The sequence below is a fragment of the Salvelinus fontinalis genome, chromosome 23 (assembly GCF_029448725.1).
Source record: "Salvelinus fontinalis isolate EN_2023a chromosome 23, ASM2944872v1, whole genome shotgun sequence".
NCBI classification, from domain to species: Eukaryota; Metazoa; Chordata; class Actinopteri; order Salmoniformes; family Salmonidae; genus Salvelinus; species Salvelinus fontinalis.
In genome coordinates this window covers 49,473,158-49,500,101 of record NC_074687.1, presented here as the reverse complement: position 1 = coordinate 49,500,101, position 26,944 = coordinate 49,473,158, and the positions used below count along the sequence as shown (strand labels likewise).

At 43.5% G+C, this 26,944-nt stretch overlaps 1 protein-coding gene across 8 annotated transcripts in view; it reads right to left on the bottom strand.

The window, feature by feature from the left end:
* The window catches only part of LOC129821432 (SLAIN motif-containing protein 1-like), a 57,571-nt gene that overhangs the window by 6,001 nt on the left and 24,626 nt on the right, over positions 1–26,944 (bottom strand). For 3 of the 8 annotated variants that reach the window (XR_008754319.1, XR_008754321.1, XR_008754323.1), the window contains exons 6-11: positions 23,875–24,222; positions 23,382–23,564; positions 22,789–23,101; positions 6,475–6,576; positions 6,000–6,380; positions 351–5,876 (exon numbers count right to left, since the gene is read on the bottom strand). Coding sequence is in view for 2 of the 8 variants with exons in the window: in XM_055879101.1 (XP_055735076.1) it covers positions 22,235–22,310; positions 22,789–23,101; positions 23,382–23,564; positions 23,875–24,222 (920 nt within the window). In the remaining 6 variants the exon portion in view is untranslated. Of the gene's footprint in view, positions 1–350; positions 5,877–5,999; positions 6,381–6,474; positions 6,577–18,435; positions 22,311–22,788; positions 23,102–23,381; positions 23,565–23,874; positions 24,223–26,944 lie in introns of those variants that run through there. The other 5 variants (XR_008754322.1, XR_008754324.1, XR_008754320.1 and 2 more) reach the window with 4 other exon arrangements.

The following is a 26,944-nucleotide window of genomic DNA, read 5'->3' as shown; positions in this document are numbered from 1 at the left end:
TCTGGCCCCGATGCCTTGCGAATGTTAATCTGTTTAAAGGTCTTACTCACATTGGTTACGGAGAGCAAGATCATACAGTCGTCCGGAACAGCTGGTGCTCTCATGCATGGTTCAGTGGAACCAACCTGATCGCTGTGTTCACCTTTCTATTTCACTTCTGATTTCATTGAAATGTGAAGTGAAATAGAATGGTGAAGCCCACGATCAGGCTGGTTCCACCAGGCTAAGTTATGCCCTGGACATTATATGCATATAAGAAATACAATATAAGCAAAAAGTAATGTCAATTTAGATAAGTTTTCTTTCCCAATTGGGTTATCAAATGTATAAAAGTAATGAAGTGTGTTTACTTTCTGTATTTGTTCTAATGATGAGCCCGTGAAAGCTTTTGACACTGGCAGGTGAAGGTTGCTGGCAGAATACTTTCCAACGTGTGGCTGACTGTTCCAGTCATAGGAATGCAAACAGTCTGCATGATGCGGATGAGGCCCCCCTTGCTGATCTTCTCTATGCTGCATGTTCGGCTGCAAACTGGACATCTCTCAAACAACTGCAGCAGGCAATCTTATGAGGTGGTGTTGACTTGTAGGACCTATGACAGGGTGATATAATAGACAGCCAAGTGTTTAATTGCATTTTGTTCTAAATAAAGGACCAAGCTATTTGCTAATGCACTTCACAACCAAAATGTGTATCTGCATGGCTGGGGAATTAGCCAATTGTTTATCAAGCCGGGTATTTTTAATAACATTTTTCAAATGTTTGAATAAAACTTTTCATGTTTCACCTAAAACACTATCTGTCATTGTTGAGGAAGTGGTCTGTGTAACCGGGGGGGGGCAAGTAAGGGGCGGCAAGTGGCCAAGCTCGAGAAATTGCTCCTCCTGGTAGATCCCGGCATGCGTTCATGACCAGGGGATCAGTCTGGGTCTTCGAAAGCCAAGTTAGGATCAGATTACCGACCACTTCGAATCCCACCATACCTTCTCCGCTATGCAATCTGGTTTCCGAGCTGGTCATGGGTGCACCTCAGCCACGCTCAAGGTCCTAAACGATATCCTAACCGCCATCAATAAGAGACATTACTGTGCAGCCGTATTCATCGACCTGGCCAAGGCTTTCGACTCTGTCAATCACCACATTCTTATCGGCAGACTCAACAGCCTTTGTTTCTCAAATGATTGCTACGCCTGGTTCACCAACTACTTCTCTGATAGAGTTCAGTGTGTCAAATCGGAGGGACCTCTGGGAGTCTCTATTGGGGTGCCACGGGGTTCAATTCTCGGGCCGACTCTCTTCTCTGTATACATCAATGATGTCTCTCTTGCTGCTGGTGATTCTCTGATCCACCTCAATGCAGACGACACCATTCTGTATACTTCTGGCCCCTCTTTGGACACTGTGTTAACAAACCTCCAGACGAGCTTCAATGCCATACAAGTCTCCTTCCGTGGCCTCCAACTGCTCTTAAATGCAAGTAAAACTAAATGCATGCCATTCAACCGATCGTTGCCCGCACCTGCCCGCCCATCCAGCATAACTACTCTGGACGGTTCTGACTTAGAATATGTGGACAACTACAAATACCTAGCTGTTTGGTTAGACTGTAAACTCTCCTTCCAGATTCACATTAAGCATCTCCAATCCAAAATTATATCTAGAATCGGCTTCCTATTTCGCAACAAAGCATCCTTCACTCATGCTGCCAAACATACCCGTGTAAAACTAAACATCCTACCGATCCTCGATTTTGGGAATGTCATTGACAAAATAGCCTCCAACACTCTACTCAACAAATTGAATGAAGTCTATCACAGTGCCATCCGTTTTGTCACCAAAGCCCCATATACTACCCACCACTGCAACCTGTACGCTCTTGTTGGCTGGCCCTCACTTCATACTTGCCGCCAAACCCACTGACTCCAGGTCATCTACAAGTCTCTGCTAGGTAAAGCCCCGCCTTATCTCAGCTCACTGGTTACCATAGCAGCACCCACCCGTAGCACGCTCTCCAGCAGGTATATCTCACTGGTCACCCCCAAAGCCAATTCTTCCTTTGGCCGCCTTTCCTTCCAGTTCTCTGCTGCTAATGACTGGAACGAACTGCAAAAATCACTGAAGCTGGAAACACTTATCTCCCTCACTAGCTTTAAGCAACAGCTGTCAGAGCAGCTCACAGATCACTGCACCTGTACATAGCCCATCTATAAATAGCCCATCCAACTACCTCATCCCCATACTGTGTTTATTTATTTATCTTGCTCCTTTGCACCCCAGTATCTCTACTTGCACATTCATCTTCTGCACATATACAATTCTAGTGTTTAATTGCAATATGGTAATTACTTCGCCACCATGGCCTATTTATTGCCTTACCTCCCTTATCCTACCTCATTTGCACACGCTGTATATAGACTTTTTTTCTACTGTATTATTGACTGTATGTTTGTTTATTCCATGTGCAACTCTGTGTTGTTGTATGTGTCGAACTGCTTTGCTTTATATTGGCCAGGTCGCAGTTGTAAATGAGAACCTGTTCTCAACTAGACTACCTGGTTAAATAAAGGTGAAATAAAACTTTTTTTAAATACCCATGATGCAGCCTGCACAATGCTTGAAAATATGGAGGGTGGTACTCAATATTGTTTTGTGTTCGATTAGCCCCAAACATAACACTTTGTATTCATAACAAAAAGTTAATGACTTTGCCACATTTTTTGCAGTATTACTTTAGTGCATTGTTGCCAGGATGCATGTTTTGGAATATTTTTATTCTGTACAGGTATCCTTCTTTTCACTCTGTCAATTAGATTAGTATTGTGGAGAACATACAATATTGATCCATCCTCAGTTTTCTATCACAGCCATTAAACTCTGTAACTGTTTTAACTTCTTATGGCTGCAGGGGCAGTATTGAGTAGCTTGGATGAAAGGTGCACAGAGGTGCCCAGAGTAAACAGCTTGCTCCTCAGTCATAGTTGCTAATATATGCATATTATTAGTAGTATTGGATAGAAAACACTCTGAAGTTTCTAAAACTGTTTGAATTATGTCTGTGAGTATAACAGTACTCATATGGCAGGTTAAAACCTGAGAAGAAATCCAACCAGGAAGTGAGAAATCTGAGGTTGGTCGATTTTCAACTCATCGCCTATTGAAAACACTGTAGGATATGGATCTGTTTGCACTTCCTACGGCTTCCACTAGATGTCAACAGTCTGTAGAACTTTTTGAAGTTTTCGTCCGACGTTCGCCTGGACCTGCACGAGCGTTTGGATATGTGTACTAAACGCGCTAACAAAAGTAGCTACTTGGACATAAATGATGGACATTACCGAACAAAACGAACATTTCTTGTGGAAGTGGGAGTCCTGGGAGTGCATTCCGACGAAGATCAGCAAAGGTAAGTGGAGATTTATAATGCTTTTTATGAGTTTTGTTGACTGCACAATTTGTCAGGTAACTGGCTTACTTTTGTGGCCGAACGCTGTTCTCAGATTATTGAATATTGTGCTTTTGCCGTAAAGATTTTTGAAATCTGACACAGTGGTTGCATTAAGAACACGTGTATCTTTAATTCTATGTAAAACATGTATCTTTCATCAAAGTTTATGATGAGTATTTCTGTTATTTGACGTGGCTCTCTGCAATTTCTCCGGATATTTTGGAGGCATTTCTGAACATGGTGCCAATGTAAACTGAGGTTTTTGGATATAAATATGAACTTAATCGAACAAAACATATATGTATTGTGTAACATGAAGTCCTATGAGTGTCATCTGATGAAGATCATCAAAGGTTAGTGATTCATTTTATCTCTTTCTGCTTTTTGTGACTCCTGTCTTTGTCTGGAAAAATAGCTGTGTTCTCACACCCTTGTGTGAGTTACAGTCTGAATTTAAAATGGTTTAAATGTAGATCGTTTTGTCAGTGGTCCCCATAATGTTAAAGTGGAATTATGGTTTTTGACATTTTTATGTGTCTTGCCTGAAGGCACCGTTGCATACTTATTTCTCGTGTTCTTATTTTTCTTTCTTGTGTGTTTTTGTTTTACCTTTAATGTTATTTTTAGTACTACATTGAAATTGATTACTGCTTTAGTGGGTTTAGAGTTTGCAAGTAAGGCATTTCACTGTTCTTTTGCAAATGACATTAAAACCTGAAACTTGAAATATACACACACACACTTTCACTGCTCCACAGACTGTACACTACAGCTCACTTTTATCTGTCCTGTTGCCTAGTCCCTTTACTCCTATCTATATACACATAGCTACCTCAATTACATCGTACCCCTGCACATCGACTTGGGACGAATACTCCCTGTGTATAGATAGCCATGTTATTTTTTACTTGTTTTTAATTATTCACTGTGTATTTATTTCTTTTGTCTCTTTTAATGTATATTTTTTTATCTTTATCTTTGAATTGTTGGAAAAAGACCCTTGAGTAAGCATTTTTGAGGAACAATGGGGAAGTAATTCTGCTTTGAAAGTTGATAAACTTTTCTCAATTTTTAGAAAATGGCCTTTGTATCATGCCCTGATCTGTGTCACCTGTCCTTGTGATTGTCTCCACCACCAGGTGTCGCCCATCTTCCCCATTATCCCCTGTGTATTTATACATGTGTTCTGTGTTTTTCTGTTGCCAGTTCGTCTTGTTTGTCAAGTCAACCAGCATTTTCTCAGCTCCTACTTTTCCCAGTCTCTCTTTGTCTCGCCCTCCTGGTTTTGACCCTTGCCTGTCCGGACTCTGAGCCCGCCTGCCTGACAACTCTACCTCGCCTGCCTGCCGTCCTGTACCGTTGCCCCTACTCTGGATTACCGATATCTACCTGACCTGAGCCTGCCTGCCGTCCTGTACCTTTGCTCCACCGCTCTGGATTATCAACCCCTGTCTGCCTTGACCTGCCGTTTGTCTGCCCCTGTTGCTGTAATAAACATTGTTACTTCAACACAGTCTGCACTAGGGTCTTACCTGAAACGTTATACTTTGAATGTTTTGGTACTACTACTGGAGCACTCTCCTTTGTCTACACCCATTCAGCATTGTTCACACCCTCTTAAGCCAGCCCTACCCATCTCTTTAAGGATTCACATGAGGTCATGTGCTAAACAGTGAGTAGTGCAGTAAATATTAAGACTAAACGTGGTAAAAGTAGTAGCCTACAATAAGGAAAAATTGCAGGTAAACAGAAAGTGTCCAGATAAAAATATTTTATAAATATTAGCTGACGCTTACCAAGACACACTTGTCTAAATTGATGGGTCGGGAAATAAATGCTATAAATAAATGCCAAGTGGATGCGGCTCTACAGAAGGTGTAAACGGTACAGCCAAATGGTTACTTGCATAGTAGCAATATCAGAAATAGATAGTGTCAATATAAATAATATAATATACAGTATGTACAAGAACAATATCAATAATGATATCAGTGATAGATGAGGTAGTTATATGTATAAAATCAGGGGTAAAGTGGCTGAGAAGCAGGATAAATGTAAAAAAATGTAGCAGCAACGTATGGCGTGTGTGTTAGGAGAGAGTCATGTGAATAGAGGCACTGCAGATAGTGCTGATGACTGGTCCCCCCGAACCACGCATGAACAAGGGAATCTATATATTCGGAGAGCATGTTTCTGTCCTGACCTTGACTTTGGTGCAGGGCATGTGATGGCTATAGCCTCTTCGCCACAAAACTCCCTGATCTTCTCAAAAAGATACGTTTGTCTAGCTGTGTCCAGTCCAGGTGGTTCTTGTACAGGCAGACCATCTATGGGAGGAAGGATGTCAGCGTTGCGCAGCAGCTGAAACCTGGTCCCGACTGAGTACAAACGCTCCTTGGCGACAACAACACCAGGCTCCAGAGCATCAAAGCTTTAAAACAGGAAATAGCAAAAAAAAATAGAGAAGACATTACAACCTTGTCCAACATCAATTCACCTCTGAAGTTTAGATAAGAAGAATAACCTCATACAATGCAATGAAAATTATATTCACCTGAAGTGCTGGTACTGTTTGATCTGTGGCAGTGCCCTGAAGTACGGAGTCAGGTGTTGTTGCCAGCCATAGCTTTCCACCACCACCGTATCATCCTCCAGTCCAACCAGCTGTGGGATGTTGACCCCTGTCACAGTGCTGTCCTTCACAACACCAGCAATCTCAGACAAAATGTTCACTGTGGTCTTTATGAAGCGCTGCTTGATGAAGCCGAAGCACCAGTCTGGGGCAAACTTGGCGTGGCCTGTGATCAGGAAGTGAAGGTCCAGACTGTGGTGGAGCTTGTGCATGGTCCACCAGGCACAATATCAGAGCACAAACTTGTTCTTATTTTGACCACTGCAGTTATCACAATTCAGGTCCACACGTGTTTCCCCAAATCTGTTGTTGGTGAAGAAAGGGTGCATGTCATTGATGACTGCACTGCTGCCTTTGTTGGATGACATGCAGACATCAGTCAAGTACAAGTACTGACTTGTTGTGGTATTCCTTCACAGCTGACACCAAACAAGCCACACTTGTGAGGATTTCAAAAGTACATGGGACCTGGCTGCATAGGGTCAGAAGGATAGTATACCTGCAAACAACAAAGAGCATTAAGATCAATTCAAATTAATTCTCTCACCCCTGTCAGTCTGTCTTTACATAGCTCAGTGAAAGGCAATTGCCTGCCTCCCATATATATATATATGCCAATAAAAGCCAATAAAAGCCTATATATATATATATATATATTTGTGTATATCTATCTACAGTCGTGGCCAAAAGTTTTGAGAATGACACAAAAACTATCTTTCACAAAATCTGCTGCCTCAGTTTGTATGATGGCAATTTGCATATACTCTAGAATGTTATGAAGAGTGATCAGATAAATTGCAATTAATTGCAAAGTCTCTCTTTGCCATGCAAATGAACTGAATCCCCCCAAAACATTTCCACTGCATTTCAGCCATGCCACAAAAGGACCAGCTAACTTCATGTCAGTGATTCTCTCGTTAACACAGGTGTGAGTGTTGATGAGCACAAGGTTGGAGATCACTCTGTCATGCTGATTTCGAATAACAGACTGGAAGCTTCAAAAGGAGGGTGGTGCTTGGAATCATTGCTCATCCTCTGTCAACCATTGTACCTGCAAGGAAACACGTGCCGTCATCATTGCTTTGCACAAAAAGATCTTCACAGGCAAGGATATTGCTGCCAGTACGATTGCACCTAAATCAACCATTTATCGGATCATCAAGAACTTTAAGGAGAGCGGTTCAATTGTTGTGAAGATGGCTTCAGGGCTCCCAAGAAAGTCCAGCAAGCTCCAGGACCGTCTCCTAAAGTTGATTCAGCTGCGGGATCGGGGCACCACCAGTACAGAGCTTGCTCAGGAATGACAGCAGGCAGGTGTGAGTGCATCTGCACGCACAGTGAAGCGAAGACTTTTGGAGGATGGCCTGGTGTAAAGAAGGGCAGCAAAGAAGCCCTTTCTCTCTAGGAAAAACGTCAGGGACAGACTGATATTCTGCAAAAGGTACAGGGATTGGACTGCTGAGGACTGGGGTAAAGTCATTTTCTCTGATGAATCCCCTTTCTGATTGTTTGGGGAATCCGGAAAAAAGCTTGTCCGGAGAAGACAAGGTAAGCCCTACCATCAGTCCTGTGTCATGCCAACAGTAAAGCATCCTGAGACCATTCAAGTGTGGGGTTGCTTCTCAGCCAAGGGAGTGGGCTCACTCACAATTTTGTCTAAGAACACAGCCATAAATAAAGAATGGTACCAACACATCCTCCGAGAGCAACTTCTCCAAACCATCCAGGAACAGTTTGGTGACGAACAATGCTTTTTCCAGCATGACGGAGCACCTTGCCATAAGGCAAGTGGCTCAGGGAACAAAGCATCGATATTTTGGGTCCATGGCCAGGAAACTCCCCAGACCTTAATCCCATTGATGACAGGGCGGATTGCAGAGGTCTTGAAAAAGATGGGTCAACACTGCAAATATTGACTCTTTGCATCAACTTCATGTAATTGTCAATAAAAGCCTTTGACACTTATAAAATGCTTGTAATTATACTTCAGTATTCCATAGTAACATCTGACAAAAATATCTAAAGACAACTAAAGCAGCGAACTTTGTGGAAATGAATATGTGTCATTCTCAAAACTTTTTGCCACAACTGTACATCCATGGGCCAGCCGCGACATACGCCTAGTTTCCTGAAATGGGTCACACATGCTAAAGTTGTCCGTGATAAGATTCAAACACCCAACTTTTGGGTTGCTATGTAGATGTTTGTGCTACATGCCCACACGCCATTCATTTTTGCCTTAAGTAACATGTCTTATGTAACCATACCAAACGTAATATACACTAATTTGAGTGTCTCTGATTTTTGTTTACTATGTTACGTCTAGTCTATGAGACCCGGCTGCAGGAATATGGGCTTTCACAAATGAGGGAAAGAGACATTTAACAGACATGATGGAACACATTACATTTATTTAAATGTCTAGAGAAATGTGTAGGAAAAGTGTAGGACAATGGGTATTATTTTGGAAAGCTTTTATTTACATTGAAAATACACTCATTCCTTTTCAATACCATATGTTTTAGAAAAAGAGTCACAACTCCCCTATATGGGGACGGCAGGTAGCCTAGTGGTTAGAGCGCTGGGCCAGTAATCAAAAGGTTACTGGATTGAATCCCACCGCTGGCAAGGTAAAAATCTGTTGTTCTACCCCTGAATAAGGCAGTTATCCCACTGTTCCCTGGTAGGCCGTCCTTGTAAATAAGAATTTGTTCTTAACTGACTTGCCTAGTTAAATAAATGTTACATTTAAAATGAGAATGTGCGATTGTGTTTTACAGTACAATTGTTTCTCAGTAGGAACATCAAAAATATTAACTGTCCTGTAAACAGTTATGATAAGAAAGAGAAGTAGGTGCAGAGCTACATTTGAGCTTTTATGATTGCAATATTTTCCAAAATAATTCTGAGCATTTGTCTGAATCAAAAACAGTACTTGTAAGAAGTGTCATTAGTTCTGAAAACAACAAATACATTTCATGAAATCAATTCCAACACTTCTATAACAGGCACAAAATACTAAAAAACAAATGTTGAAATACTATAAATCCATACTTAGACACTTGTTTCACAGTCCTCAATATTAAACAGGAAGGGACAGTTCCAAATTTACTAGAGGGGAGTCGAACTCGAGGGGTCATAAAATAATCACTACCCTCCTCCTTCATAAAATTAACAAAATAATATTGATCACCACAAATAATAACTGTAATCAGCTAGAGGGAAAAGCGATTTTCATTGCTATAATAATGTAAAATAGAATCTTCCGGCGCCGACAGCAATAGCTGCCTCGCTTCGCGTTTCTAGCAGAAGGAGCAGCCCCCTATCACATCGACGGGACAGTAGTGGAGAAGGTGGAAAGTTTTAAGTTCCTCGGCGTACACATCACAGACAAACTGAAATGGTCCACCCAGACAGACAGCATGGTGAAGAAGGCGCAGCAGTGCCTCTTCAATCTCAGGAGGCTGAATAAATTTGGCTTGTCACCAAAAATACTCACAAACTTGTACAGATGCACAATCGAGAGCTTCCTGTCAGGCTGTATCACCGCCTGGTACGGCAACTGCTCCAACCCACAACCACAAGGCTCTCCAGAGGGTAGTGATGTCTGCACAACGCATCACCGGGTGCAAACTACCTGCCCACCAGGACACCTACACCACCCAATGTCACAGGAAGGCCAAACAGATCATCAAGGACAACAAACACCTGAGCCCCTGCCTGTTCACCCCGCTATCATCCAGAAGGCGAGGTCAGTACAGGTGCATTAAAGCGGGGACCGAGAGACTGAAAAACAGCTTCTATCTCAAGGCCATCAGACTGTTAAACAGCCGTCACTAACATTGAGTGGCTGCTGCCAACATACTGACTCAAATCTCTAGCCACTTTAATAATGGAAAAATGGATGTAATAAATGTATCACTAGCCACTTTAAACAATGCCACTTTATATAATGTTTACATACCCTACATTACTCATCTCATATGTATATACTGTACTCTATACGATCTTCTGCATCTTGCCTATGCCGTTCGGCCATCGCTCATTCATACATTTTTATGTTCATATTCTTATTCATTCCTTTAAACTTGTGTGTATAAGATAGTTGTTGTGAATTTGTTAGGTTTTGTTCAATTGTTAGGTTAGATTACTTTTATATTACTGCATGGTCGGAACTAGAAGCACAAGCATTTCGCTACACTCGCAATAACATCTGCTAACCATGTGTGTGACAAATAAAATTTGATTTGATTTGAAATATATACAATACATTTTCGACCAACAGGTTTTTGTGCCAATGCACCACACACATACGGGGACTCGTCTGAAGTCTGTACAGCCGATCTGCCAACTTCTGTCTGAAGCATCCAAACAATTTGGGCTACCCACTAATATGTCCACTCTGTGGAAAGTTGAGACTCTCACGATAACGAACATGTCAGTTGCTCTAGAACCCCCACGGGCCTCACAATACTAGTCTGAAGGTACCCGGTACCAGTTGAACAAATTCATTTAAGTTTAGTGCCAAAAGTAATGATCACATAATCTATCTCTCTCAGATATAGGAAAGACATTTCATAACAAACTTTGTTTAGATTTTTGGGGGGAACTATCTGTTGTTCCTTGTAGTGTAATAATTTTTTCCAATATTTTTTTGATACTTCAATGGGTCTTAATAATCAAATAGCAATAGCAAAATGATCCTTGATCCCCCCCCCCCCCCCCCCCCCCGGGCTTAGACTTGAATGGGTTACAAGTTGAATGACAAGAATTAGATAGGTTCGAGGTCAGAGGTCGGCAACTAGGTTTGGCCTCGGGCCAATTTATTTCTGAGCAAATAGTTGGCAGGACAGAAGACATTTATCATAAAAGCAGCTCAATTCATATACTGTAGGCTCTCACTACAAATTAAACATGATTTGAACACATCTGGTTAGTATGTAATCAATTAAATTACAATAACATATTAATTACACTGACAATATCATCAATATCTATTAAATGTGTTTTTTATGTCTATTTCTCTGTTCATTGATCAGAGAAAATCAGCTGCAGTCAAGAGAAAATGTCGCTTTCAAAGCCTCAAAAGAAAGATGGATAATGAAAATAGGAGTTTCAGGGAAGAATGGACACAGAAATATTTATTCAAGCCAGGGTCTTGTTTGCAACAAAACTGTTGCTCTTAAGGATCCGCCCCCTTTTTTCAATTTTTGCCTGAAATGACATACTCAAATCTAGCTGCCTGTAGCTCAGGCCCTGAAGCAAGGATATGCATTTTCTTGGTACCATTTGAAAGGAAACACTTTGAAGTTTGTGGAAATGTGAAAGAAATGTAGGCGAATATAACACAATAGATCTGGTAAAAGATAATACAAAGAAAAACCAACCGTTCATTTGTTTTTTTTGTACCATCATCTTTGAAATGCAAGAGGAAGGCCATAATGTATTATTCCAGCCCAGATGCAATATACATTTTGGCCACTAGATGGCAGCAGTGTGTGTGTGTGCAAATTTTTTGACTAATCCAATGAACCATTGCATTTCTGTTCAAAATTGTGTAACAAGACTGCCCAAATTTGCCGAATTTGTTAATTAATAATTTTTTATGTTCAAAATTGTGCACTCTCCACAAACAATAGCATGGTATTATTTCACTGTAATAGCTACTGTATATTGGACAGTTCAGTTAGATTAACAAGAATTTAAGCTTTCTGACAATATCAGATATGCCTATGTTCTGGGAAATGTTCTTGTTACATACAACCTCATGCTAATCGCATTGGCCTACGACACTGATCCCGAAGAAGTTTAACAAATAATTAAGACGTCCTTATGAATCTAAGCAAATCCTACTTTCAAACGTTACCTTTCCACCCAGAGCCCCAACAGATACAGAAAATTGAAGTTTCAACTGCTGGCTACTCTTCCGTTGCTTAATTAAGTTTCAAATTTTAATGTCACATGCACAAGTACAGTGAAATGTCTTCCTTGCTAACTCAAAACCCAACAATGCAATAATTAATAACAGGTAGCTGGCAGGTAGACTAGTGTTTAGAGCGTTGGACTATTAACCGAAAGGTTGCAAGATCAAATCCCAGAGCTGACAAGGTAAAAAATCTATCATTCTGCCGCTGAACAAGGTAGTTAACCCACTGTTCCTAGGCCGTCATTGAAAATAAGTTGTTCTTAACTGACTTTGTGCCTAGTAAATAAAAAAAATATCTAATACTAGAAAAAACATATGAGAAAGAAGAAGAAATATGAAGAACACAGTAAGTAAGCATAGTATACAAGTATATAGTATACAAGTATAGTATACAAGGTCAGTTCCAATACCATATGAAGTTGAAATCTTAAGTTTACTAACATTGTTGGAGTCATTAAAACTTGTTTTTCAACCACTCCACAAATGTATTGATAACAAACTATAGTTTTGGCAAGTCGTTTAGGACATCTACTTTGTGCATGACACAAGTTATTTTTCGAACAATTGTTAACAGACAGATTATTTCACTTATAATTCAATGTATCACAATTCCAGTGGGTCAGAAGTTTACATACACTAAGTTGACTGTGCCTTTAAACAACTTGAAAAATTCCAGAAAATGATGTCATGGCTTTAGAAGCTTCTGAAAGGCTCATTGACAACATTTGAGTCAATTGGAGGTGTGCCTGTGGATGTATTTCAAGGCCTACCTTCAAACTCAGTGCCTCTTCGCTTGACATCGTGGGAAAGCAATTTCCGTGCGGCAGCAGAGAGAATAGTCTATGGGCTTGGGTGGTTGGAGTCTTTAACGGTTTTCCGGGCCTTCCTACCACACCGCCTGATATAGATGTCCTGGATGGCAGGGAGCTTAGCCCCAGTGATGTACTGGGCTGTACGATCGAGGGCGGTACTATTGCCATACTAGGAAGTGATGCAGCCTGCCAAGATACTCTCAATGGTACAGCTGTAGAACCTTTTGAGGATTTGAGGGCCCATGCCAAACTGTTTCACCCTCCTGAGGGGAAGAGGCTCTGTCGCGCCTTCTTCACGACTGTGCCCATGATTCCACCTTATTCCTATATTGACCTTTTGCTCGTTCGATGACTCTGCAGAGGTCATAGCGGGACTTCTTGTACTTATTCCTGTCCTTGGCCGTAGCCTCAGAGTTGTCTATGATAGCTCTGTGTGCGGTAGCCCTGTCCTTTAGTCTAGCGCCAACCTCAGTGTTAATCCAGGGCTTTGATTTGGGAATCCTCACCGTGTGGACAACGTCGGCTATTCATTTTCTAATGAAGCCTGTGACGGAGGTGGTTATCTCGCCAATGCTATCGGCGAAGTCTCTAAACATATTCCAATCAGCGCTTGCAAAGCAGTCCTGAAGCATAATCTCATTGTAGATTTGATGTTCTGCTTGTAAACAGGAAGCAGGAGTAGGAAGTCATGATCTGATTTGCCGAATGGCGGACGAGGGAGAGCCTTGTATGCTTGCTTGTGGGTAGAATAACAGTGGTCTAGAACTTTAGTGGTGTTGGAGACGTGTTGATGAAAGTTGGGCATCACGTGTCTTAGTGATGCGGAATTTTAAAAAGCAGCCTCTGGGTGTAGGTTTTCTTGCTTGTTTATAGCTTTGTACAGTTCGTTAAGTGCCAGCTTGTTATTTTTCTTGTCCTGAGATGGAACATATACAACAGTCACGATAACAGCTCAAAACTCGCTCGGGAGGTAGAAGGGTCGGCATTTGACCATCAGGTATTCCAAGACGAGTGAACAGTGGGTCGACACTTCACCGCACTGGAGTTAGCTCACCAGTTGGTGTTGATGTAGAAGCAAACCCCTCCCCCACTTGATTTCCCAGACTCTACTGTCTTGTTCGCCTGTTGAATGGAGAATCCATCAAGTTGGATATCCATGTGGGGTATCTTGTCTGAGACACATGTTTCAGAAAAGCAAAGAAAATTGCAGTTTCGAGAGTCCCGTTGGTGGCAAATCCGCGATCGGAGTGGCCAGTAGAATGACGGAAAGAGGGGGCCGGTTTTCCCTTTGCATTAATCTCATCAGGATCCCCCCCCCCTTGCCTCTGTAACACCGGCGTATCCTCTTGGGTAGTCAGAAAATTGGGTCGGATTTACAGAGAGAGTTGAAGTTGAAGCCGAAATTGGGGTAAGTAGCTGCTGATCTGACGTTCAAAAGTTCTTCTCGATTGTAAAAAACAATAGAGGATACATTTCGTGTAAATAAAATAAAAAATAAATAAAATAATCACAAAATAGCTAAATTTGGCCATCCAGTATGGCACCCTTTTAGAATTAACCCAACAACAGAAGGTAACAAGTGGTTCCCTAAAAGCTGTCTGGGTTTAAACATCTCTTTCAGAAAGTGAATAGCTGATCGAGACATAATAGCAGTCAATTTTTGACTCCCCGAGTATAGAAGGCCATGGCTCAGCGTCAGAATGTCATAGAGATGAAGCAAAGATATCACCATATGCTTCAGAGTTGCATCTTTCACAGGTATTTTAAAGCGTTTCTCTAGCTGAGCATTGTTACAGAACGCTTTATGTAACTAGGATCCTTTTTATTTATTTATTTTCAAAATATAAAGCTAACAATAGGTAGGCTATACATTTTGCACCAGTTTTGCTTAACTTCTTATGGCTGGGGGCAGTATTGAGTAGCTTGGATGAATAAGTTGCCCAGAGTAAACTGCCTGCGACTCAGGCCCAGTTGCTAATATATGCATATTATTAGTTGATTTGGATAGAAAACACTCTGAAGTTTCTAAAACTGTTTGAATGATGTCTGTGAGTATAACAGAACTCACATGGCAGGCAAAAACCTGAGAAAAAATCCAACCAGGAAGTGGAAAATCTGAGGTTTGTAGTTTTTCAACTCTACTCTTCTATTATATGCATATTCTAGCTTTTAGGACAGAATAGCAGGCAGTTTACTCTGGGCACCTTTTTATCCAAGCTACTCAATACTGCCCCCCTTTCTCAAAGAAGTTAAGATGAAAAACAGCCCCAGACCATTATTCCTCCTCCACCAAACTTTACAGTTGGCACTATGCATTGGGGCAGGTAGCGTTCTCTGGTATCCGCCAAACCCAGATTCGTCCGTCGGACTACCAGATGGTGGAGCGTGATTCATCACTCCATAGAACACATTTCCACCGCTCCAGAGTCCAATGGTAGCGAGCTTTTTCTCAAGGGCAGAAATGTTTTGAACTGACTTGTTGGAAAGGTGGCATCCTATGACTGTGCCACTTTGAAAGTCACTAAGCTTTTCAGTAAGTCCATTCTACTGCCAATGTTTGTCTATGGAGATTGCTATATGCTCAGTTTTATACCTAATAACAACGGGTGTGGCTGAAATAGCCGAATCCACTAATTTGAAGGGGTGCCCACGTAACTTTGTATATATAGTGTAGCGTCCTTACAATTTGTGATGATGAGTGAATGTGTTTTTCCAGAAATCAATAGGCCTATGTTTAAAAAAGTATTCAATTAGCTACATATGCATTTGGTGTAATGAATTTTGATATATTAATGATGAAACTGCATTTTTTCCCCCAAGAGGAAGGAGTTGCTCTTTGCTTCATTTTGAGCACCTGCCCCTGAAAGGTCTATGCACGGCCCTGATCCGCAATGACGCACCAGGCGTCTCCACTGCCTATCTATGATCTTGTGGATTTCTATTGAAAATTGGTGCAGATTTAAATTATTTTATGTGTGTATGATTGCTAGTTAACCTATTGCAGATCTGGACAAAACACTATTGTCACTATGGATAGAGGGTAGGTAGACTATATTGACCTGTGGTATAGTATGCGCCCAGAAAGCGTAGTGCATAAGGGAAGTACCAAAACACCGTGATAGGGGAGGCTCATGCAAGCAGATTGTCACGTTCCTGACCTGTTTTCCTTTGTTTTGTATTCATTTTAGTTGGTCAGGGCGTGAGTTGGGTGGGTTTGTCTATGTTTTGTATTTCTATGTGGGGTTTTGTGTTCGGCCTGGTATGATTCTCAATTAGAGACAGGTGTGTATTGTTTGTCTCTAATTGAGAGTCATACAAAGGCAGCCAGGGTTTCACTGGTGTTTTGTGGGTGTTTGTTCCTGTGTCCACACAGGACAGTTGAAGGTTAGTCACGTTTGTTGTTTTGTAGTTTTTGTAGTGTCTTGTTTTGCTGTGTTCATTAAAAGATGGCTTATTTCCCTCAATCCGCATCTTGGTCCTATCCATGCTCCTCCTCGTTTGAGGAGGAGAACAACATTGACTGCCTTTACAGAAACACCCACCACAACAGGACCAAGCGGATTGGAGCCGGAGGAAAGGAACTAAAGCAATGGAGAGAAGAGGAATGGAGTTGGGAACAAATATTCAATGGAGAAGGACCCTGGGCTAAGGTTGGTGTGAATCGCCGCTCTCGGGAGGAGAAGGAGGCAGCCACAGCCCAGGAGCGCTGGTATGAGGAGGCAGCACGTATGAGAGGCTGGAAGCCCGAGAGGCTCACCCAAAAATTTCTTGGGGGGGGGCTAAAGGGGAATGTGGCGAAGCCAGGTAGGATACCTGAGCCAACTCCCCGGGCTTGCCGTGGAGTGAGAGGGCGTCGTACTGGTCAGACACCGTGTTATGCGGTAAAGCGCACGGTGTCCCCAGTACGCGTGCTTAGCCCAGTGCGGGCTATTCCACCTTGCCGCACTGGGAGGGCTAGGTTGGGCATCGAGCCGAGTGCCATGAAGCCGGCCCAACGTATCTGGTCTCCAGTACGTCTCCTCGGGCCGGTGTACATGGCACCAGCCTTACAGGTGGTGTCCCCGGTTCGCCTGCATAGCCCAGTGCGGGCTATTCCACCTCGCCGCACTGGCAGGGCTACGGGGTCCATTCAACCTGGTAAGGTTGGGGAGGCTCGGTGCTCAAGAGCACGTGTCCTCCTTCACGGTCCGGTATATCCGGCGCCACCTTCCCACCCCAGCTCAGTACCACCAGTGCCTACACCACGCACCAGGCTTCCAGTGCATCTCCAGAGCCCTGTTCCTCTTCCACGTACTCTCCCTATGGTGCGTGTCTCCAGCCCGGTGCCTCCAGTTCCGGCACCACGCACCAAGCCTCCTGTGCGTCTCCAGAGCCCTGGACGCACTGTTCCTTCTCCCCGCACTCGCCCTGAGGTGCGTGCCCTCAGCCCGGTACCTCCAGTTCCGGTACCACGCACCAGGCCTAGAGTGCGCCACGAGAGTCCAGTGTGCCCTGTTCCTGTTCCCCGCACTCGCCCTGAGGTGCGTGCCCTCAGCCCGGTACCTCCAGTTCCGGTACGACGCACCAGGCCTATAGTGCGTCTCAGCCGGCCAGAGCCATCTGTCTGCCCAGCGCCGTCTGAGCCATCTGTCTGCCCAGCGCCGTCTGAGCCATCTGTCTGCCCAGCGCCGTCTGAGCCATCTGTCTGCCCAGCGCCGTCTGAGCCATCTGTCTGCCCAGCGCCGTCTGAGCCATCTGTCTGCCCAGCGCCGTCTGAGCCATCTGTCTGCCCAGCGCCGTCTGAGCCATCTGTCTGCCCAGCGCCGTCTGAGTCATCCGTCTGCCACGAGCCATTAGAGCCGCCCGTCTGTCAGGAGCCGCTAGAGCCGTCCGTCAGTCAGGAGCTGCCAGAGACGCCCGCCAGTCAGGAGCTGCCAGAGACGCCCGCCAGTCAGGAGCTGCCAGAGACGCCCGCCAGTCAGGAGCTGCCAGAGACGCCCGCCAGTCAGGAGCTGCCAGAGACGCCCGCCAGTCAGGAGCTGCCAGAGACGCCCGCCAGTCAGGAGCTGCCAGAGACGCCCGCCAGTCAGGAGCTGCCAGAGACGCCCGCCAGTCAGGAGCTGCCAGAGACGCCCGCCAGTCAGGAGCTGCCAGAGACGCCCGCCAGTCAGGAGCTGCCAGAGACGCCCGCCAGTCAGGAGCTGCCAGAGACGTCCGACAGTCCGGAGCTGCCCTACAGTCCGGAGCTGCCGTACAGTCCGGAGCTGCCGTACAGTCCGGAGCTGCCCTACAGTCCGGAGCTGCCCTACAGTCCGGAGCTGCCACTCAGCCCGGACCTGCCGGAGTCCCTCAGCCAGGACCTGCTGGAGTCCCTCAGCCAGGACCTGCTGCCCCTTATCCCGGTGCTGCCCCTTATCCCGGTGTTGCCCCTTGTCCCGGTGCTGCCCCTTGTCCCGGTGCTGCCCCTTGTCCCGGTGCTGCCCCTTGTCCCGGTGCTGCCCCTTGTCCCGGTGCTGCCCCTTGTCCCGGTGCTGCCCCTTGTCCCGGTGCTGCCCCTTATCCCGGTGCTGCCCCTTATCCCGGTGCTGCCCCTTATCCCGGTGCTGCCCCTTCATTTAGGTGGGGTTAGTGGGAGGGTGGTCATTGGGAGGGGGATAAAGAAGCGGGGATTGATTATGGTGGGGTGGGGACCTCGTCCACCGCCAGAGCCGCCACCGTGGACAGACGCCCACCCAGACCCTCCCCTAGACTTTGTGCTGGTGCGCCCGGAGTTCGCACCTTAAGGGGGGGGTTCTGTCACGTTCCTGACCTGTTTTCCTTTGTTTTGTATTCATTTTAGTTGGTCAGGGCGTGAGTTGGGTGGGTTTGTCTATGTTTTGTATTTCTATGTGGGGTTTTGTGTTCGGCCTGGTATGATTCTCAATTAGAGACAGGTGTGTATTGTTTGTCTCTAATTGAGAGTCATACAAAGGCAGCCAGGGTTTCACTGGTGTTTTGTGGGTGTTTGTTCCTGTGTCCACACAGGACAGTTGAAGGTTAGTCACGTTTGTTGTTTTGTAGTTTTTGTAGTGTCTTGTTTTGCTGTGTTCATTAAAAGATGGCTTATTTCCCTCAATCCGCATCTTGGTCCTATCCATGCTCCTCCTCGTTTGAGGAGGAGAACAACATTGACTGCCTTTACACAGATGAGGAAATGTAGCTACAGTATATGGAACAAGTAAAACCTGCAAAATGGGGACTGTAAACCAAGAAACAAATGCCCTACCCTCCCCTGTGCCCAATAAATAAAAACACACAAGCCTCCCCAAAGCAACAAACCAGCCACCCCACCTCACTACATTTCGAACTGTGCCTAATTCAATGCAGTACCATGATTTAATAGAAATAGGCATGGGCCTTAGCGTAAAAAATTTTTTTTGTGACGTATCGGATACAAATGTCTAGATTTGGTAGAGATGCTCTTTGGGATGTATACATTTATATTAGAAGGGGTGCCCAAAAATGTGGGAATGGCACCCCCTATTTATTTTTGATTTTTTTTACATAATCCAATATGGCCGCCAAAACTGAATCAGAGTTTAGAAAGGTGATATTACTCTTGGATTTTCAGTGCCATATATAAAACATATATATTATGTATTTGTTAGTAGACCAACCTTCAATAATATGCCATTATATTTCATAAGTAACCTGCCTAAAGTGTCAGAAATTACCTGGAAACACCAGAAATCAACCTGTAAACCACTCAGATTTTGGTGAACTACTACATTAATAACCTTAGAGATGTCTTTAAAGGGCAATGTTATCAAACTTAATTGCACACACACCTTAGATTATGTATACATTATGTAGCTTATCTACTGAGAACATACAATGTGCAGCTAATTGATTGAGAACATGTGTAATTTACCCTAAGTATTAACATAAACTGGTCACAGAAACAATGGTACTTTGTCCCATCAAAGGTTTCTCAGTAGATAATGCTTGTCTAGCCCCTACTTTTGCAATTATGCTTTTAGGCCACTCAGGATTTTTCCCCAAACCCAATATTCCTGTGAATCCAGTATGGCAGCCATAATGATATGGCAGCCATTATGAAGCAGCAAGTTTCACCATGGTCAAACATGGCATGGAAATCCAAAAGCAGATCACACAACATTTCACTTCTGGCCAAAAACCTTTGATGGCCTTTGATGAACCATTTTTTGCTCTTGCAAAGTTTGTTCAAAAGGCTTATGAAGAGCAATGTTTGGTGGGCTGCACATAAATATCGCCCTATGGCACATAATAGGATAACTTTTTGGCACCCCTTCTAAGATTTTTTCATATCACCTGAGGAATGTTTGTTCCAAAGTTCTTGCATGTATCCGACCAGGACTAAAAACCAATATAAGAATAATGGCCTTGCTGACATTTTGGATGGAGATGGATTCAATCACATGAATGAGAGTTTTGTGGCTCTATCTATTGCAACTTATACTGCCAACTTGACTTGACTTTTAAAGGTAATTTACGTGTAGACTCTTAGAAAAAAGGGTTCCAAAAGGGTTCTTCGGCTGTCCCCAAAGCAGAACCCTTTTTGGTCCCAGGTAGAACCCATTTGGGTTCCATGTAGAACCCTCTGTGGAAAGGGTTCTAAATGGAACCCAAGAGGGTTCTACCTGGAACAAGAAACAGGTTCTTCAAAGGGTTATTCTATGGGGACAGGTTCTACTATAGATAGCGTTTTTGAGTGTACTGTGAATGCAATCTCTACAAACGTCAGGGAAAAACTAAAACTAAAGTGCCTTCAGAAAGTATTCATACCCTTTATATTTTATCCTTACCCAACTACACACAATAAATACCCCATAATGACAAAGTGAAAACATGTTTTTAGACATTTTTGCAAATGTATTGAAAATGAAATACAGATATCTCATTTAAACCCCTGAGTCAACACTTTGTAGAAGCACCTTTGGCAGCGATTACAGTTGTGAGACTTTCTGGGTAAGTCTCTAAGCGCTTTCCACACCTGGATTGTGCAACATTTGCCTATTATTATTTTCAATTCTTCAAGCTCTGTCAAATTGGTTGTTGATCATTGTAAGACAACCATTTGCCATAGATTTTCAGGTAGATTTAAGTCAAAACTGTAACTCGGCCACTCAGGAAATTCACTGTCTTCTTGGTTAGCAACTCCAATGTAGAGTTGACCTTGTGTTTTAGGTTATTGTCCTGCTGAAAGGTGAATTATTCTCGCAGTTTCTGGTGGAAAGCAGACTGAAACAGGGTTTCCTCTAGGATTTTGCCTGTGCTTAGCTCCATTCCATTTCTTTTTTATCCTGAAAAACTCCCCAGTCCTTAACTATTACAAGCATACCCATAACATGATGCAGCCACCACTATGCTTGAAAATATGGAGAGTGGTACTCAGTAATGTGTTGTATTGGATATGCCCCAAACATAACACTTGTATTCAGGACAAAAAGTTAATTGCTTTGTCACATTTTTTGCAGTATTACTTTAGTGCTTTGTTGCAAACAGGATGCATGTTTTGGAATGGTTTTAATTCTGTACAGGCTTCCTTATTTTTGCTCTGTCAATTAGGTTAGTATTGTGGAGTAACTATCCATCCTCAGTTTTCTCCTATCACAGCCATTTAACTCTGTAACTCTTTTAAAGTCACCCTTGATTGATCTCATGGTGAAATCCCTGAGCGGTTACCTTCCTCTCCGGCAACTGAGTTAGAAAGGACGCTGGTATCTTTGTCGTGACTGGGTGTATTGATAGACCATCCAAAGTTTAATGAACAACTTCACCATGCTTAAAGGGATATTTATTTGCTTCTTTTCATTTTTTCATCTACCATAGGTGCCCTTTTTTGCTAGGCATTGTAACGCCTTCCTGGTCTTTGTGGTTGAATATGTGTTTGAAATTCACTGCTCGACTGAGGGACCTTACAGATAATTATATGTGTGGGGTACAGAGATGAGGTAGTCATTCAAAAATCATGTCAAACAATATTATTGCAGACAGAGGGAAGTTCATGTAACTTATTATGTGACTTGTTAAACACGTTTTACTTCCAAACTGATTTAGTCTTGCCATAACAAAGGGTTGAATACTTATTGGCTTCAGACATTTCAGCTTTTCATTTTTAATTCATTTGTAAAAAAATAAAAAATAATAAATAAATAAATGTCAAAACATAATTCCACTTTGACATTATGGGCCAGTGACAAAAGAAATCAAATTGTAATCCATTTTAAATTCAGGCTGTAACACAACAAAATGTGGAGAAAGTCAAGGGGTGTGAATACTTTGTAAATGCACTGTATCCCTTTAAGCTGCGACTCATTTGGCCCATTTGAATGATCCATGGCCTCAGGCCTTGGTTCAGAACATAGAGATCTTACAGTAACCCAATGAATGATGAGGTGTTATACAACATCACGGGTTCAGTAGCAGCCATCCTTCCAGCTGCCGTCTCTCAGAGCGCTTAGCGCAGCCAGGCTCTTTGGGGGGGTCAATAGACTGCGAGAAAGTGAGAGGGGTCGAAAGAGAGAGTAATAGATAGAGAGATAGGGAGGGAGGGAGATATATTTATAGAGAGAGAGAGATTCAAAGATACAGTCACTCAGGATGAAATGGGAGAGTTGAGTCATACATTTAGACCCAATCGTATGAGGTTATTTTGCACTGCTAATGAACGTGTTTTGTATTGGTTATGAAGTTCTTATGTAGGTACCCTTCATATAAAGTGTAACAACAACAACATATTATAGAAATACTGCTTTTCCTCTCATACTTTTCTATTTAACATGACCCCTCGATAAAGTACCCACATTCTTGAGGCTACAATAATCAACTAAAGGTAATATTATATAATATCATGGATAACATACAGTAGATCATCTATAATCATATTATTTTTTATAGCACGATAATGTTCATTTGGAAAGTATAATAGACAGGCATCTAATTCACCCTTAGTCCGAATGACCCTATTTACCTGTGTGTGGGCTGGGCGATCTTGCTGGGGCGGGGAATGCCACCGGTCCCTGTGAAGGAGGCGGGTCGTGGTAAGGCACTACGGGGGGTGGAGGAGAGCTGGGGGACACCACTGGGGATGGTGACTTTGAGGGCCTGGGGTGCACTGCTGGGGATGTGACGAATGGCAGAGGTAGAGAGGGTGTTGGAGGAGGAGAAGGGACCCTGTTGGACCGTGGGGCTGACATAGGCTGTGGCCTTGACAGGGTGTCGGGGGGTTGTGTGGAAGTTTCCCACACTCTGGAATCGCTGGCTGAGCTGGCCGATGGAGGGAACTGAAGGCAGAGGAAAAGGAAAGAACGGTTAGTCAGTCATCAAACTATTCTAACCCAAGAATGTGGGGTGCAATGAGCTTCAATTAAATAGGCTTAAATAAACAGGTGATACAGGCAAGCACAGTGTGCGGAATGTACCTTTTCTGTTGAGACATTGTGTAAAGAATCAACATATTTTATACATAACACGTATCAAAAAAATAAAAACTCTCTAAGAGGAGGTGTGCAGGATTCCTGTACTGATACGACTGATGGTCGACCAAAATGGGAGGGATCTTACTGGAGGACTGAAGTCGTGCGAGCCCATTGGACGAGTCGAAGCTCTGGCTGCCCCGCATGGTTATTGGCAGGGAGGAGGGGCCAGATGAGTGATTGACAGGAGACACCAGGCTTGGAACAACACTGGGATCGCAATGCATGCTGGGAGCTCGGATCAGGTTGGGCATGCTTCTCCGCAGCTTGTCTACGTAACCATGGAGACACAATCAAACGTCCACAGTCAAAAGAGGGAAGTTAAAAATCCATTGCAATCAAACCGGGAAGACATGCATGAAACGTATTACTCTTCGTTTAGGCCAGTGTTCTTCAGTCCTGCTCCTGGAGATCAACAGGGTGTGCAGGCTTTTATTCCAGCTCAGTACCAACACAATTCAACTACTCAAGGCCTGATGATCAGCTGATCATTTGAATCAGATGTGTTAGCATTGGGCCAGAACAAAAGCCTTTATACCCTGTGGGTCTACCAGGATGGAACACCCCAGCTCTAGACTGACCTGTGCTGGACCTGTATCCATATGTGTCCGCGATGAGTCTGGAGGGTCCGGAGAATTGCTGCTGGTACTGGGACAGCCCACTGAGGGAGTACTGAGGGGTGGAGGTGCTGCGTCTGCTGCACTCCCTGATACTGGAGATACTGGAGAAGGTGTGTGAGTGAGACAGGCCGCCCCACTGCATGGACCCGGTCCGGAGCAGCCGAGGCTGGGGTGGAGGGAGCTGGTTGTAGCCCTCCTCATCCTCCTCTTCCTCCTCCAGGTCCATCTCGCTGCACCGGAGTGAGAAGCTGGAGCTGCGACGGCTGGCCGTGGTCGAAGAAGAGGTAGTGGCGTACTCCTGACGCAGGCCTGGTGAAGGGAGACATACAGTACCACCCAAAAGATTTGGACATACCTACTCATTCAAGGGTTTTCTTTATTTTAACTTTCATGTTCCTTGATAACAAGCATGTATGCCATCTGTAAATATGAATACAATTGTTAAATGATAAGCCTAGTTGATTTAGCCACGGAAAACGATAGGAACCTTCCCTCTAGCCACGATTCGCTGAGATAATGGATTAGCCGGACATGCCGAGAGATGAGTTCGGATTGGTCTGCCATGTAGCATGCTTCTGTCTATAACATGAGCTGGTCAGTATGTGTAGGTAATCCTTTCTAACACAGCTTTTTTTGAAAGATATCACGAAGAACTGCAAAAGTGTTGCTAATACTCTCCACTTTCTGGCAGAGCGAGTTTTGAAATCAGTGGAATGCCCGGTGGAAGCAGTGTATGATAGCTAAGGCGTTTGATTGCAAATATGCGGAGGGGTTCAAAAAGAGAACACCTGTCTCCGGATTACTCTGTGTAGTAATATTATTTGCAACGCCGATCCATTTACATTGCTAGTTATAGCCTAATGTTAGCTAGCTAGTTTACATTGAATCTTGTTGGTTAGCTTTCGCTACCTATAGATTCATGAAGGGTAGTAATTTTATGATTTGGGATTATGGTTCATTGTTTATCTAGCTACATGTCTAAACAAAAGACTTCACTATGCAAGTAACCATTTCGCTGTACCGTTTACACATTCTGTATCCAGGGCTCTCCAACCCTATTCCTGAAGAGCTACCATCCTGTAGGTTTTCACTCCAACCCTTACCGAGCACACCTGATTCTAATAATTACCAGGTTTATAAGCTGAACCAGGTTAGTAACAACTGGGGTTGGAGCGAAAACCTACTGGATGGTAGCTCTCCAGGAACATGGTTGGAGAACCCTGCGTTAGGCCAACGAGACAATGTCCAAGTTCTAAAATTCTCTGGTAGAATGCCTTGCTTTTATCTTGTCACACTCACAACATTAAGCTATTTTCTGTAATTAGCTCACCATTAACTTGTAAATAATGACCTTGTTGTGAGTTTATTTTCCTGTAATAATTAATACAAATTAGCTAAAGTTAAGACGCTGTCAGCTACAGTGCATTTCGGAAAGTATTCAGACTGCTTGACTTTTTCCACAATTTGTTTATTTTATTCCACAATTTATTTACATAAGTATTCAGACCGTTTGCAATGAGACTAGAAATTGAGCTCAGGTGCATCCTGTTTCCATTGATTATCCTTGATATGTTTCTACAACTTGATTGGAGTCTACACTGTGGTAAATTCCATTGATTGGACATGATTTGGAAAGGTACACACCTATTTATATAAGATCCCACGGTCAACAGTGCATGTCAGAGTAAAAACCAAGCCATGAGGTCGATGGAATTGTTCGTAGAGCTCCGAGACAGGATGGTGTCGATGTACAAAATCTGGGGAAGTGTACAAAAATAATTCTGCAGCAATGGTCCCCAAGAACCCAGTGGCCTCCATCATTCTTAAATTGAAGTTTGAAACCACCAAGACTCTTCCTAGAGCTGGCCGCCCACTTGAACTTAGCAATCAGGGGAGAAGGGCCTTGGTCAGGGAGGTGACCAAGAAACCGATGGTCACTCTGAAAGAGCTCCAGAGTTCTTCTGTGGAGATGGGAGAACCTTCCAGAAGGACAACCATCTCTGCAGCACTCCGCCAATCAGGCCTTTATGGTAGAGTGGCCAGACGGAAGCCACTCCTCAGTAAAAGGCACATGACAGCCTGCTTGTAGTTTGCCAAAAGGCACCTAAATGACTCTCAGACCATGAGAAACAAGATTGTCTGGTCTGTTGAAACCAAGATTGAACTGTTTGGCCTGAATGCCAAGTGTCACGTCTGGAGGAAACCTGACACCATCCCTACGTTGAAGCATGGTGTTGGCAGCATCGTGCCGTGGGGATGTTTTTCAGCGGCAGGGACTGGGAGACTAGTCAGGATCGAGGGAAAGATGAACAGAGCAAAGTACAGAGAGATCCTTGAAGAAAACCTGCTCTAGAGCGCTCAGGACTTCAGACTGGGGCAAAGGTTCACCTTCCAACAGGACAATGACCTTAAGCACACAGCCAAGACAACGCAGGAGTGGCTTCGGGACAAGTCTCTGAATGTCCTTGAGTGGCCCAGCCAGAGCCCGGACTTGAACCTGATCAAACATCTCTGGAGAGACCTGAAAATAGCTGTGCCGCGACGTTCCCCATCCAACCTGAGAGAGCTTGAGAGGATCTGCATTAAAAAATGGAAGAAACTTCCCAAATACAGGTGTGCCAAGCTTGTAGCGTCATACCCAAGAAGACTCAAGGCTGTTATCGCTGCCAAAGGTGCTTCAACAAAGTACTGAGTAAAGTCTGAATATTTGTGTAATTATGATATCAGTTTCTATTTTAATACACTTGCAAAGGTTTCTAAAAAACTGTTTTTGCTTTGTCATTATGGGGTATTGTGTGTACACGATAAGAAAAAAGTAAAGGGGTCTGAATACTTTCTGAATGCACTATTTATTATATGGTCATTATTGGAACTGCCTATCTTAACGTTAGCTAGCTAGCAAAAAAGCTAGAGAGGAACCAAAACATTGTTTAGAAAGTTGTTTTTAGTTACATGGTATGCTAGATTGACACACACTAAATACATTTTTTACCAGGCTGATGTCATGCAGCCTGTCGTTTATGTGTTTATA